Source organism: Cottoperca gobio, chromosome 21 (assembly GCF_900634415.1).
Source record: "Cottoperca gobio chromosome 21, fCotGob3.1, whole genome shotgun sequence".
Lineage (NCBI taxonomy): Eukaryota > Metazoa > Chordata > Actinopteri > Perciformes > Bovichtidae > Cottoperca > Cottoperca gobio.
This window is the reverse complement of record NC_041375.1, coordinates 4710253-4724376: the sequence shown is the minus strand read 5'-3', so window position 1 is coordinate 4724376 and position 14124 is coordinate 4710253. Positions and strand designations below refer to the sequence as shown.

General features: G+C 39.5%; 1 protein-coding gene across 1 annotated transcript in view; it reads right to left on the bottom strand.

Moving 5' to 3' along the window:
- The window catches only part of LOC115026478 (nck-associated protein 5-like), a 63162-nt gene that overhangs the window by 35756 nt on the left and 13282 nt on the right, over nt 1-14124 (bottom strand). Inside the window, exons 2-4 of the mRNA XM_029459323.1 lie at nt 11875-12010; nt 3798-3888; nt 2102-2257 (exon numbers count right to left, since the gene is read on the bottom strand). Of these exons, the coding sequence (XP_029315183.1) occupies nt 2102-2257; nt 3798-3888; nt 11875-11903 (276 nt within the window). The 5' untranslated portion in view covers nt 11904-12010. The remainder of the gene's footprint in view (nt 1-2101; nt 2258-3797; nt 3889-11874; nt 12011-14124) is intronic.

The window sequence follows — 14124 nt, the reverse complement described above, 5'->3', positions numbered from 1 at the left end:
TGTCTGCTCTTTGCCCTTAATGTGAAGCATGTTGGTCATTACTGATCATTACAGGATGCACGATAATATGGTCACGTCTTCGGTATCGGCAGATAAAGGCTTTAAAGTGAAATATCGGCATCGGCCAGAAAATGACGTTTCCTTTAATACGACGAAGTGGGTGGAAAAACAAATGTCTGCATTGTGGAGTTGTTTTTTAGATAGTTAAGTTGCTATTTGCAATGATTGCTGTCACGATCTGGTTGTACTTTGGTTTCCTGTTTTATTTTGAAATGTTCACTCCCCCTTGTGTCATGTCTAGTTGTACTTCCTGTCAGTGTGTTTTCCCTCCCTTTCTGATTGTTAATTTGTTCCTCCTGTGTCCATTTGCCTTTTTCCCCCAGCTGTGTCTTGTTCCCTCGTTTGGTGTCCGCCCCAGTGTTCCTTGTCAGATTGTCTTTCATGTTACGTGGCTGTTACCGGCCGTGTCTGCCCCTGGTTGGTTTCTGTTTTATTTGTTACTTTGTATTTTTTGGATTCAGCTTTGTTTTATTAAAGGCTTGCTTTTTGTTACTATCTTCATCTGTCTACTGCATTTGGGTCCTCCCCTGTCCTGAACCGTGACACTTGCTTAGCGTAGGTCATGCGAGGAGGATCCAAAGCCCAGTCCTGCAACACTACAGAGATTAGGAAATAGTTCAGATTTGCCCTGGTTGTGCCTATTTTCAGGATTGTGGGACAACATCATCTAAGCCTGTTAAAGTATAATACATATTTTCCCAGTGGATGTGTACATTTAGAAAAGCATTGTATTTTGTGTCTGCATTTGCCAGTGGGCCATGTCGATAACAGTAGGCATAACAATATGTGAATTCCACTACAGGAGAGACTCGATGTTCTCTATCGACTCCGCCCAAAATTAGTTTAAAAATATCTGCAAAAATCCCATATCATGCATCCCTACTGATAATATTTTAAAAACAACATTAACAAATGTGACCATCCCTAAATCACATGGATCTCACCTTTAGGCTATGCTTCACAGTAGATATAACAGTGTGATCAATAATGGCTGTGAGACCTCTCCACAGATGCTAAGTCCCATTACCTTTAGCAGGGCAGGTGTGACAGAGAGGCGTGCTGTACATTCACTGGAACACTGGCTGCAAATGTTAACCACGCTGTCAGCATTTTAATCACCTCCTGGATATGAATACCGCCTTTGTATCCTGCTGTTTCTGTCTTGCCTCTCGGACCACTCTTCAGCATAATGGGGGCTCATTTTCTAAGCTGGATGATGAAACACTGATTGTTTCTCACCTGCATGGTTTACTAGAATTTTTTTTTTTAATGAAGCTGTGCAGACTCAGGTCCTACTCTATGAACGACACATGACAGAGATAATGATCATTTCATTCAAACAAAGTAATGCTTTTAAATGCATAACATTTTTCATGTTTCTGTGCTCATTTATTATGTATATTCCTTAGGCTCATATTTTCATAACTCTTATATTTCACTAATGATTTAAAAGTAGCTTATCCCTCAGCTAGCAATTTCAACCACATAATCCAATCTGACACAACACAAATAGCAAGCTGTAGCACTATGGTCTGCAGCAGATTTCTGCAACACGCCTTGAGGTTTTGATGAAGGCCAGTAAAAAATAATGTAAGATTGTACTGAGCCAGACAAATCATTTTAGTGGAGGGCCAGATTTGGTCCACAGGCAACAATTTGCCAGCCTGTACTATAGCAAAAATAAGAAATAAATGCTAATTAGTTTATTGATCTGCGTAACAGCCAGTCAGAGTCAAAGTATTAGGGTTGAACAAACGCCATGTCACTTCTTTAACAACCCTGTGATACTTCTTTAATAGGAAAAAATAAAATCTTGTAGTGCTCAGACAGACCATCAGTGCAATATTGCTCAGTCCTTGGAAAAACAGCCACGTGTGCTGTCCTTGGGTCTCTAATGAAATATATCTAATGAGATAAAACTTGTAGTACACTCAATATATTGATCAATGGCACATTTCATGGATGGGGAACAGGAAGAGTGGTAGGGAAATGAGGAACAGTTGGGGGAAGGGGAAGAAGTGGACCATGCAATCCACTTTACCTCCAGGACTCTGAGTCGCTCTAGCAGGGGATTGCTGTTCTTTGAATTTTCCTCAGACCCTCCGCCGCCCTCCGGCAGGGCAGGCATCTCTGCTGCTGTGGCTGTGGGACCCTCCAGACTGTCCTGCTGCTTCCACATTTCCTCCAGGAGTTTGTCCTGAAACCAGAGAGATTTCATCAAAGATGCACTCCTTAAAGTCAAATAGAAATTAAAAATAGGTTCTTCATCATAGTGGGCTTAGCAATACATCTTGATAAACAACACACACACTGAATGCTGCCGCTGCGGCATATATAAAACTTTAAAGTTCATAAACCCAGAATGTTATTGAATCAATCTAACCCTGTAATGTGACAACAAGTCAGACTCACTGGGAATCAACACTTACTTTGAAGCGTGCATCATTTTGAGCTTGGTTCACTGATCTGTAGTGTTGACTTATCACAGCCCTAAACTCCCCATGCACATCTGCTATTTTGGTTTATATATGTGCAGCAGCACAAAGTGTGAAACTGTCTGGGCAAAGTGGAATATAAATGGGACAATGTAACCATCTGTAGTTTTAAGTGTTTGAACAAATGCCCATAGCTGATGTTTTGGTGGTGAAAACAATCTCTACGGCTCACACGCTCAGACACGCTGGCTGTTCACGTCCTGCTCAGTGTGAAATGGTAGAGAGTGAAGAGAGTGGGACATTTAACAAGCCAAAGAGAGAAAGCTGGTGGAACATGGTCAGTCAGAGCCTTTCAGGTCTGCTCCTCAACCAGGCGAATAATCACCATTAGCTGTATGGAGGTACTCTAATGCTTTGTCCTTTAATAAAACAAGTCACATATCATTTCTATTATTTATTTTAGATATGTACTGTCTTTTTCCAAATGAATACTTGTTTCCATTTGGTGATATCATTTGAATAAAATATGTTTTCTTTATTTCAGTCAGTGCTATATATATTGTGCTCTAATATTTTCTTTTGTGTGACTTATCACTGGTGCTTCATACTTTGGTTTGCATGAGATTAAATTATGAAATGTTTGCCTGTAATGTAATGTTGCATTATTTAGCATTGTGTAATGATTTATGTAGAATTGCAGAAATCAAATATTAAAATGCTTTGAAAAAAGAGGATAGATGTTCACATAAGGATAGGATAAGGCCGAGTTACATAAGACCCCCAACTACCTAGCATTATGAATGATGTGCCTTTGTTGCATTTGGTATATGGTTTACTAGCTCTTTTGTTGTGCACATGCATCTGCACCGACAGAAATAATAAACATCATAGCTGATCATCTGAAGTGTGTGGGACAAAAACTTGTTCTTGCGAACACATTGTGGGGACTCATTTCCATCTGGGGACAGGTCCCCACAAAGTAAACCATAACTTTTTAATGTTAACCATTTTTTGGTAAGTGTATAAGAGTTGAAGAATGATTGTGTTTTTTGATACCAATTAAAACATTTCTACCTATTATGAGGGTACGTTCTGTAGGGGAAAAAAGTGCTGCTCAAGCGATTGCTTTCTCTTTATCATATAACCTTTTGCCAATTCAGAACCATTTCCAGACAGGATTTCATTTGAATCAAATCAAAGTGGTGCAGAGCAAGCGCAACAACATAAACATCACATCAGATTACCAAAATGATATCAAATGACTTAAACATATCTACTGGAGACTGGAGGTCCCTCTTGTACCTTGTATGCTTTCATGAGGTCCAGTGGGTCCACCTTGGGCCCTTCCAGTGAGTCCTGGTTCTGCAGTAACGTTCGCACCGTCTCCTCCATGCTGCATTTAAGAAGAGAACAGGTAAAGTGGTCAGAGTAGCCCATTGGAAGGGAGGAAGTATTACAGAATCAAAAGGCTTCATACTGTAGAACAATGCGTATGATCACAATGCGTATGATCGATAACACTTTGAATCAAATGTTAACCCCATTTACAAAACCCTTTTCTGGCTCAACCAATAACGTTTGCTCCATTGGGGAAATGAAAAAGGGACTCCTCTGGCAAGAAGAGCAAAATTATGAAAAATGGGACCGTGGGTGTGACACTTTAACTGGGAATGAGAAACTTTCTCTACAGTGTGCCAAGTTGTTAAAAGGATGGGTCCCAGTTTAGATTTGGAGCCTTTAGGAAACAGATTAAAGTATACTAGGTCTTGTAAACGATGAGGAGGCCAAATGTTCTTCTAAAACTGAAACTGATCCATATGATCTAACCAGATGGATAATGGTCCGTAACATATATGACCAAAAATATTTCTTGTGGTCAGGCTTCTAAATACAACATCCACCGGAAGGTTGTGAGTTCAATACCAGGGCTGCCACCATTGTCCCCTGAGCAAGGTACTTAACCCTGAGTTTCTCCAGGGAGACTGTCCCTGTAGTTATTTCACTGTAAGTCGCTCTGGATAAGAGCGTCTGCTAAATGACATGTCACGTAATATAAGTGATAATTTTTTCATGTCAGCTTCCACGCTACTTAAGATGACCTGGAAGTAATTTTTTTATTGTAGTGGAGTACAGGAAGGAGAAGATATCCACACCCAGGTATTTCAAGTACTTCACCACTGGAATGTGGATAGCTAAAATAAGTGCAAATGCTAACTTTAATTGACCAACAAAAAGTAACAAGTACTGGTAAGTGATAAAGGTCCAGATTTCTAGAGACATATACAATTTGGCGATTAGGGTCACCTCCTGAAAATAATAGGAAACATTATCAAGAGAGCTGGCTAATGTTAGTCCTCCAGCATATTATTAAATATAATTAATATTAAAGGCCCAACTGAAAATGTTCACACTTGGCGCTATTGTGCATTCATGCACTACACAGTGACTCTTCCTTTGTGTTGGCAGCTTGTGTTGATATATAATACTTCTACATATTAATAAGGCTTTAAAACATGCATAATACTGCAGCTGACATTTGTTCAGATGGCTTCCCCTGTATCAGTGTAGTCATGCCTTGTGATTTTGTAATTGTTTTCCCTCTGAGCTGTGTATGCTTGATAGACACTGACCATGTTCCTCATAATGTTCCACGCAGTGACATTTTGCCCTGTCACTTCCAGAGCAGCTTTTCCCTTGTTTGAAGCGTGTAGCACAGCAATTAGCATTAGCTGCTCACTGTGAGCACACCATTGGCATTCCTGCCCCAAGTCACTGCCACTGACCTGAAACAAACCCGGGTAAAATGAAATTCAGCGGGTGGGGGAATACTAGTCTTGAGAAGTCTTTGAGTTCAAAGTCCAGAAAAAGGCAAATTAGTCATTTGATGTGAATGTGTGCAGTCTAAAAGAAGTGAAATGCGGAAGTCATCACTGTTGCAAAGCAACTCTTTCGGCCACAGCATGCAACTGCAACCTGCTCAGCAACACACAGCAGACACACGCAGTTGGCTATGTACAGGTGAACATAGCGGAGCATTTAGCACTAAAGACACAGCTGTTTCTGATGTTGTTGCAGAGCAACAGCTAAGAGATTACATTTGCCAGAAGCCAGAAACAAGACTTCAAAAGCAACTGTTTGCCAAACCAACTTAAAGTGGAACTTAATGATATTTACGCCCTATACACATAATCACATAGATTCTTGTTGGTGTATTATGTTAACACATGTGATTTTATTTTCCAACAATACACATATTATGCAAAAACAACGTTTCAGGAGCTAAAAGCCGGCTTGTAAGCGTCAGTTGAGTCAAATACTATGGCCCTCAACCGAGAGGAAACAGCCAAAACTCAGTGGAATATTTGAACATTTGGTATTGAACTCTGACAGCAGTCGCCATGCTAACATTGGCGGACCAGCTCTTTTCCACAAAAGATGTAAAGTTCTGTGTTCTTCAAGCATATTATTGTTGAAGGGGGAAATTCCAGTGACATCTAGCCTGGTCGATGAAACTGCATTGGCAATTACGTTTTGAGGGACACATATTTTCCCCTGGATTTTACCGATCACAAAAACAGTATGTTTGTAATCATATTCCTTAGAAATCCGTGTACGGAAGACGGGGGGTCAAAGAAACACAGGACTATCCCCCAGGTGACTGCTGTTCGTCTCCTGTGTGAACACAAAAGTCAACATTAAAGTTAACTTAACTAACGTAATAAACGTATTTATTTGAAGGCAAACCGTAATCTTTTACTAACCCTCACCAAGTAAAACCAAGTTTTAGTTTTGTTTGGTTTCAATTTAAAACGTAGATGTAAAACGGCGACCGTAATCTGGGAGAACAATTAATTTGCCTCGTAATATAATTGACAATGCAGTTTAGTTGGGAACGTAATTTTGACAGAGACAGACTCCGCCGATAACGGCTTAATACATCCTCCTGTGTGCCCTGTATGAATAAATCTGAGACAAAATCATAATATTACACAAAACTTTTTCTATCTTTTGATTATGTTTCACAGCATCTGAGCCATGGATCATTTTCTCAGAGCCCGTCCTCCTTAAAGTTTTGGCTCATCACGCTTGTTTGTCATGAAGTCGCACAAATGCACCTGACTTCTATCAAAATTCATGTTATTCTCAGCAATATTTCATTCATTTCCTCCACTTTTTTCCCCACTCTATCATCACTCACCCCATGCTGCCTTCTTACTGACTCTCACCGGTGCTGATAATTTGAAATGAGGCTAACCACACAGGTTCTCGGCTTCCTGACTTAGTCATTGCTCTACTGCTTTGTGATTGGGCACTGAAGGGAAAGTGGTTCTCCTGGTCTCCCCGTGGACCATGGGGGGGAATAATGTGCAGCTGAGTGCTCTTAGAAAGGGGAAAAACAAGCTCCCACCCTGTCTGGCTCTAACCTCACGAAGCCTTGTACTCTTCTCACAATCCCAGTATCATGACAATAATAATAATAATAATAATAATAATAATAATAATAATAAAATATTTTATTTATAAGCGCACTTTTCATTTGCGTAAACAAAACTCAAAGTGCTACAGAGTAAAAACGATGAGCAACATATACATTTAAAAAATAAAATAAAAACATTTCATAGACAAGACAACACTTTAAAATGGTTAAAGTCTAGCAACATGCTCTGTTAAAAAGATGCAATTTTAGGCCTGTTTTAAAAGCATCCACAGTCTGTGGCGTCCTCAGATGTTCAAAGAGAGCATTCCACAGTCTGGGGGCGGCAGAGCAGAAGACGCGATCTCCCATGGTTTTGAGCTTGGTCCTGGGGGGAAGGAGGAGGTTAGCCTTTACAGAACACAAGAGGTTTCTTGTGGAGGTTTGTGGTGTGAGCAGTTCTCTGAGGTAGGATGGAGCATTCCCATGAAAGCACTGATGAGTGTAAAGGGAGATTTTATAATCAATCCTGAGACCGGGAGCCAGTGCAGTGATTTGAGGATGGGTGTGATGTGTTCGTACTTTCACACTCTCATCAGGATCCTAGCAGTGCTGTTCTGGATGTATTGCAGCTTCTGGATGTTTTTGCTAGGAATCCCGATGAGAAGTGCGTTGCAGTAGTCAAATCTGGAGGAGACAAAGGCATGGACAAGCTTTTCAGCATCTGACAGAGAGAGTGTCGGGCGGAGTTTGGAAATATTTTTGAGGTGGTAAAAGGAGTTCTTGCATGTTTGTCTGATGTGGGCCTCAAAGGATCCATTTTAACACCCAGATTGGTGACTGTTGATGAGAGTGGAATGTTCTGACCGGAGAAGGTGATGCAGGTTATGGAGGAGGACTGGACCTGATGTGGGGTGCCAACTAGAAGGGCTTCGGTTTTAGAGCTGTTTAATTGGAGCAAATGGTGCTTCATCCACTGCCTCTATCTCCTCCAGGCAGGTGGTTAATGTGGATGATGGCAGAGGTGCAGAGGGGGTTGGGTTAGTTCTGATGTAGAGTTGTGTGTCATCAGCATAGCAATGGAATGATATTCCATGCCGGTTGATGACACGACCAAGGGGGGACATGTAGATGGGGAAAAGAGTGGTGCCCAGGACAGATCCTTGAGGGACACCACAGGTGACAGAGTGTGTTTGTGATTTTGACACTCCCAAGGTGACATGCTCAGTCCTCCCAGTGAGATATGAGGTGAACCAGTTAGGGCCGAGTGAGAGAGTCCGATTGTGGAGTGAAGACGGTTGAGGAGGATGTCATGATCAACGGTATCATGAACGCAGTCTGCGACCGTCTGATTGTCCCTCTGGGTTCAACTTCATTTCAGAAGACCTGCTAAATGAACGCTAAATTTTTGTTACAAAATGTTGCATTGATGTGCACAGTTGGAAAAACTCATAAGAGACCAATTAAACTGCTTTCACAGGCTGACTCGGACTCCCTGTGACTAATAAACAAATCTTAATATGTAAAACTGATGGAGTTTCCCTTTAAGACTTGCAACTATACACAACACCTCAATGTACAGCAATCACACATAGCACAGTAACATAGGAGATGCATGAAATATCTCGCAGTGACTGCGATAAAACAATAATGTCTTTTATTTAGTGTTCATTTAAAAAACATTTTTTAAGACCTATCTCTATAATCTAGTTTTTCATGTGGAGATATGTTATAGAGTTAATTTATAAGCTTTAATAATTAATTAATTGTATCCCTAGTGTTTATTTTATTTTATTTTACTATATTGACTTTTATTTATTGACTTTAAATAAATCAAATTGAAATAAAATAAAATATTGTTTGACTGACAAAATTGTATTTATATTTGATCTACAATGTGAACTATACCTCTCTGTACTCCTGAAATATCTATTTTATTGAGTTATGTTATTGTTTTCATTGGTTAATATTTAAGTCATAAATGCTTGCATGTTGGTATAAACCTAAATTGTACTCAGCATACAAAGTGTAAGTGCTGTATACTCTATATGTAGACACTCATGTGGACTGATGCATGTGTTTACAGTATGTATATGATATTTGTCCTAAATGAAAATGACCCCTTCCTTCTTCCCAGAGGGGTTTCTGCTGCTCGGTGACATTTCGCCACCGGCTGCACTTTTCGAAGGAAGACCCTCAGCTCATCATGCACTACAATGTATGAATGAACAGCCTATGAGCCATTGTAGTAACGTGACCCCTTTTCCTACTTCGATAAAAACGGAGCCAGTGCAATCAATTTTCCCTCCATTTTCAACGCCTACTTATTGCTATACAGGGTCACTGTAGCTATAGCTTGTTCCAGGATCATACAGAAGATAGAAAAGGAAGTCATTTTTAACCTAGAATTCAATAGGGAAGTTTGTATGTCTGCGTCAAAAATAAAATGATATATTAATATGCATTTCCACTTACTGAGTTAAATCTTCATAACTACCAAAGATTCATTAATTTTCAGAATTTTTGACTTTTAATGCAAGTTTATTTACATACTACCGCAGAAAGATTGAAATATTTCCTGTATACTAAATGCTAGGGGATTTTCTTCACCGTCTGAGAACTTTGATTTTGATGCAGGTACGTTCCCCATCGGACAATCATAAAAACAAAATGACCTAATCTGGTGAAAAATAGTCAAATAAAACAAAAAATACAAATTTAAAGCCAGGGCTGTAGATTAGAAGCCTGATATAATATAATGCATGATGTATTGTGATTCAACAATCTTTGTGTGAGAAAAAAAGTCGATCAGCTAGAAGAACTGCATTTTAACACTTATAAAAGAAAAAAGAAACCGAAATGAAGACAAAAAAGTAGCTTCTCAAATAACGTTTAAACAAAATGACTTTGAGAGGATTTAGTTTGTTGTGAGATTAAAAAGCAGTGATTGATTTATGTACAAGACAATTGAAACTACAAAGATCTTTTCATGTGAAAGATGTCTAAAAATCAATCAATCAATTTCAAGTTTTAGCGATAAAGTTGTTCAAAATAAAGTTGTTGTAAATAAAATATGAGACACAGAGGATGGTCCAGAGCTTCACCAGCACCACTTAGAGGCCAGTGTTTAAAGACATCCAGCAGACTTCATCAGAACACTTACAGTCAGGTTTGCTTGAATGAAACACTGCATGAACAAGATTAAATGGATCAAGAATTGTAGACTAAGAGTAACTAATGAAAGTTAGTGGAAACTTTAACCACTCTTTGACAATTCTATGAAAGTATAGTTATGGTTTTAGTTTTTTTAATCGTACTAGGAAGGAGAAAAAAAACAAAAAACACATTTCTAATTTCCCTAAATATTAGGCAGCGGAGCAGATATCTTCTGCATGGCAGGGGTGAATTAACTTAGAGTCACAAATCATCAGGCCTAATCTCACACGTCGCTGAGCATATGCAGATGGTATCGAATTTGGATCATGAGGGGCCGCCAGCAGCAGAACAGTTGGCTGGACATAATGCTTAGTTATTATTTCCCTTTATGGCATGCTGGGAGGGGAGATCAATAAGCCGGGACACAGTGGTAGTCTCTCACAGCAGTAGGTTGACACTTCATATCAAGTTTTAGTGTAGGGTACTCCAATAAAACTGAGTGGCTTCTTTCTTTCAATGACAATCTCTACATGAAGTGGGCTCTCAACTTAACCAAATGTTGGATGTGAAAACAGAAGCCCAGCTGTTCACATCACTTTTGCCATTGGCCTTTGATGGATGTGTGCTGTGCATTATTGTGCTGCTTGGTTCGACGGTTTGTCATTGAGTTGTGGCCAATGGCTTCCAATCCACCGAGACATCGGATGGTGCTTTTACTCACAGACAAAACTCACGCCACCCCAACTGGCCAGCTGTAGTGTTGCACAGGTGACGGCTTGAGAGTGTTGAGGACAACATTATCTCACAAATTCCATTAAATAAACAATTAACTATGAAAATATAACCATATGGGATCATTTAAAGTTACCCTAATTCTATTTTCTCTATATTCACAATGTATCAAATGACTATGTGTAATGTGAAAGAGGTTACAAGTGAAGAAACCACAGAGACTCATCACCAGACACTGCACGCCCTCGGATCTATCAAGCTCCATAGCCTCTTTTTACCAATTGTTTTGGTTTTCCAACCCACAAACTCTCCTCTTAGCAGGCTGCTGTTTAAAGTACGATACACTCTGCTGAACCCACTGTATGGTAGCTACCCAGCAAACAGTAGACACACAAAGTTAGTGTATAGCTGCTGAACGTAGTGGAGGATTTAGAAGCTAAAGAGTCAGATATTTCCCTCAGGTGTTGTAGGAGACCAAAAACAGAGCTAAAAGAGAATAGAACTGAAATACAACTTGGAATGAATGCTAATGTTGCCCTGTGTCAGCTGGATGTGTAAATAAGCGACTGCGGGCTAACACATATTTTTAGGTGATAATATGTCAGAGTTGTGTTTTTTCCGTTGCCCCAAAGTGTTCCAATAAAATGTTATTAATGCCACTTTAAGTTAACCTACATGTCACATTCAGTGTGCATGGGTTACCTAGGGCACAGATCAAAGGCCAGGCAGACAGACATTAAACAAAAGATGAAATCTGTCAATATCTAAAGTATCAAGGTTTCTGAAATTGTATAATAAAATAATCAATAATCTTTTCATGTCATATGTTTCTGCCAATGTATTTATTTGTAGTCCATGCCTCCCTCTTTCTTGTCAAAACCGGGCCTCTATATTGCCCATGATGCAACTCGACCACCGGCAGATCAGTCTGAGTTTTAGATGTGCTAGTAGCGGTTGCTGTTGCCTCAAGCTGCTAGCCTCAAACCAAAACCAACACAACCAAATGTATCACACTTTGTGCAGCTGAGGATGTAGCTGTATTTCTGTGTGTGGTTGTCAATGTGGTGAGGATGCTACCTGGAGAAGTGCTGCTGCAGTGTCACCATCTGCCGCCCACCCTGCTGAGACTTCTTCCTCTCCCTTCTCTCCACGCCCAGATGTTGTTTGTTCCTTGGCTGGGGATTATTATTATGGATCAGTCTTGGTGGCGTAGCTGCAGGGTAGAGGAGTAAACAAAGTCAGTTTGTTGTTACTCTTGCATATCATAATGCCACTGAAGAGTTCAAAGATACAGCACATCTGTTCACTTCCTTTGCCCCTTCTATAAAAGAACAGTGTGGAAAAGAGCATCTTCTCTCTCCACCTCACACACTGTAGTTTTAAATCGACGTGTGTTTTCCCCACGGCTGACAGGTTGTGTGTTATACAAACTCCCCACTCGTGACATTTGAACAGGGCCTTGGGGTAAACCTCCATTTTGGAAACAAACACCTGTATATCTGCAATCTATTCAAGGATGCCCTCATACTGCCCAAAGTAGCTTAAGTTCAGGTGTTAATATTATTATGATCACATTACCTTATGGCTTGTCCTTTGGGTGTTTACCTGTCTGGATATTACTATTCATGTTTCTGCGGTCTGTTCTCGTTCTTCTACTGAGAACACAATATTTGTGTCAATAACTGTCAGCTGCCCTCAGTGACCCTGATAAACCTGCATTAATATAGTGAAGTGTTTTCAATGTATCTCTATGCATATATATATATATATATATATATATATATATATATATATATATATATATATATATATATATATATATATGTATATATCTCTGTGCTTGTTAAAGCTGGGGCAGAACTTTAGTCTCCCCCTCTGACAGAGGGAGTAATTGCCATATGGGAGAGACCGTGGTGAGGTCAGCTCTAGTTTCTGGAGTACATGCTCCAGATTAAAAATATTCAGAGGAAGGCTTGAAGTAAAACTAATTGCATGGGAAGACGTAATGAGAGCGCTCCTGGGTTTTTGCTGCCGATACCGATTATTGATCTTTTTTGTTTTGTTTTGTTATAGCAGCTGGAATACAAGGCTGAGGACCAACTCTTTTTACCCCCGTCCCAGAACCATCCTGAAAAATAAGTTAAACAAAGTGCGTGTAAACCTTAAAAATTCGAAATGTTATCCTTTTACTTTGTTATTGTCATCTATTGCAAGATAACACTTGTTTATTTACTGCAAATGATTGTGTATGTAGATGTATTTTTTTATTGAAACATTTTCTTTGATTAAAAAACATCTTGGCATTAGTAGTTTTAATTATGTATTGTAAGCTTCTTAAAACTAATGTCAGGAAGTTAAACAGCTCATAATTCCTTCTGTAATATCTATTTTATTTTGCTGTGAAATAACTGTATTTATTGAAGTTTCTCACCAAAAGCTACATTTTACAAGAATACATTTCAACACATCAATGAACGTCAAGGACGTTATGAATGTAAAAGTCCTGCACTCCAACTTTAAAGTTACAATCACAAAGATATCTGTTTTGTTGTCTTTGGCGGCACCTCTGGTGATAAACGGTAAATGCAGGTGTGTTTTTGGATCCTGCTTGTGATTTTTCCTGCGAATGTCGCCACAGAAAGTAATGCTGCAAATGCAGGGCCTTCTATCAGTGGGCCATAAACTCATCATCATTGGGTGTCCTTATTTGGCGATAAATAATGACTTAACAGAGTTTATTTAAATGGAAATCTTCAAGATTATTACTTTAAATCCTTGCTTTGCATCAGTTAATGGGAATTTACATTTAGTGTCACTCTGTGGAGGGATATGAAATGGCCAGCAGAAGTGCCAATCAAAATGATAATGGTTTCTGGTCTATTTCACAAATAATCAGTCTGAGGTTTTTTTTCCAAAGCGTGCTCTGGCACCAGCCTCACAGGTATGTTCTACTCCACCATGCAGTGCTGCATTACAGGAATGAAAGCTATGAAATTACACAAAGCCTGTAACTAATTAAAAATGTCATTATCGTACTGAAATAGATATTTTCAGAATAGTGACTTATTGTAGATATTTCTTTTGATAAAACTTGTCACGTTATCCAATTATGAAGTATACTGAAATGTATGACCTGTTGGAAGTCACTGAGGTAGTCAAACAACTCTAAAGTGGCAAAGCCGCAGGGGTTGATGAGATCCGTCCAAAAATGCTGAAGGCTTTGGGTGTTGAGGGGCTGTCTTGGTGGACACGCCTCGTCAACATTGCGTGGAAGTCTGGGACAGTACCTAGGGGGTGGCAGACCAGGGTGGTGGTTCCCCTATTCAA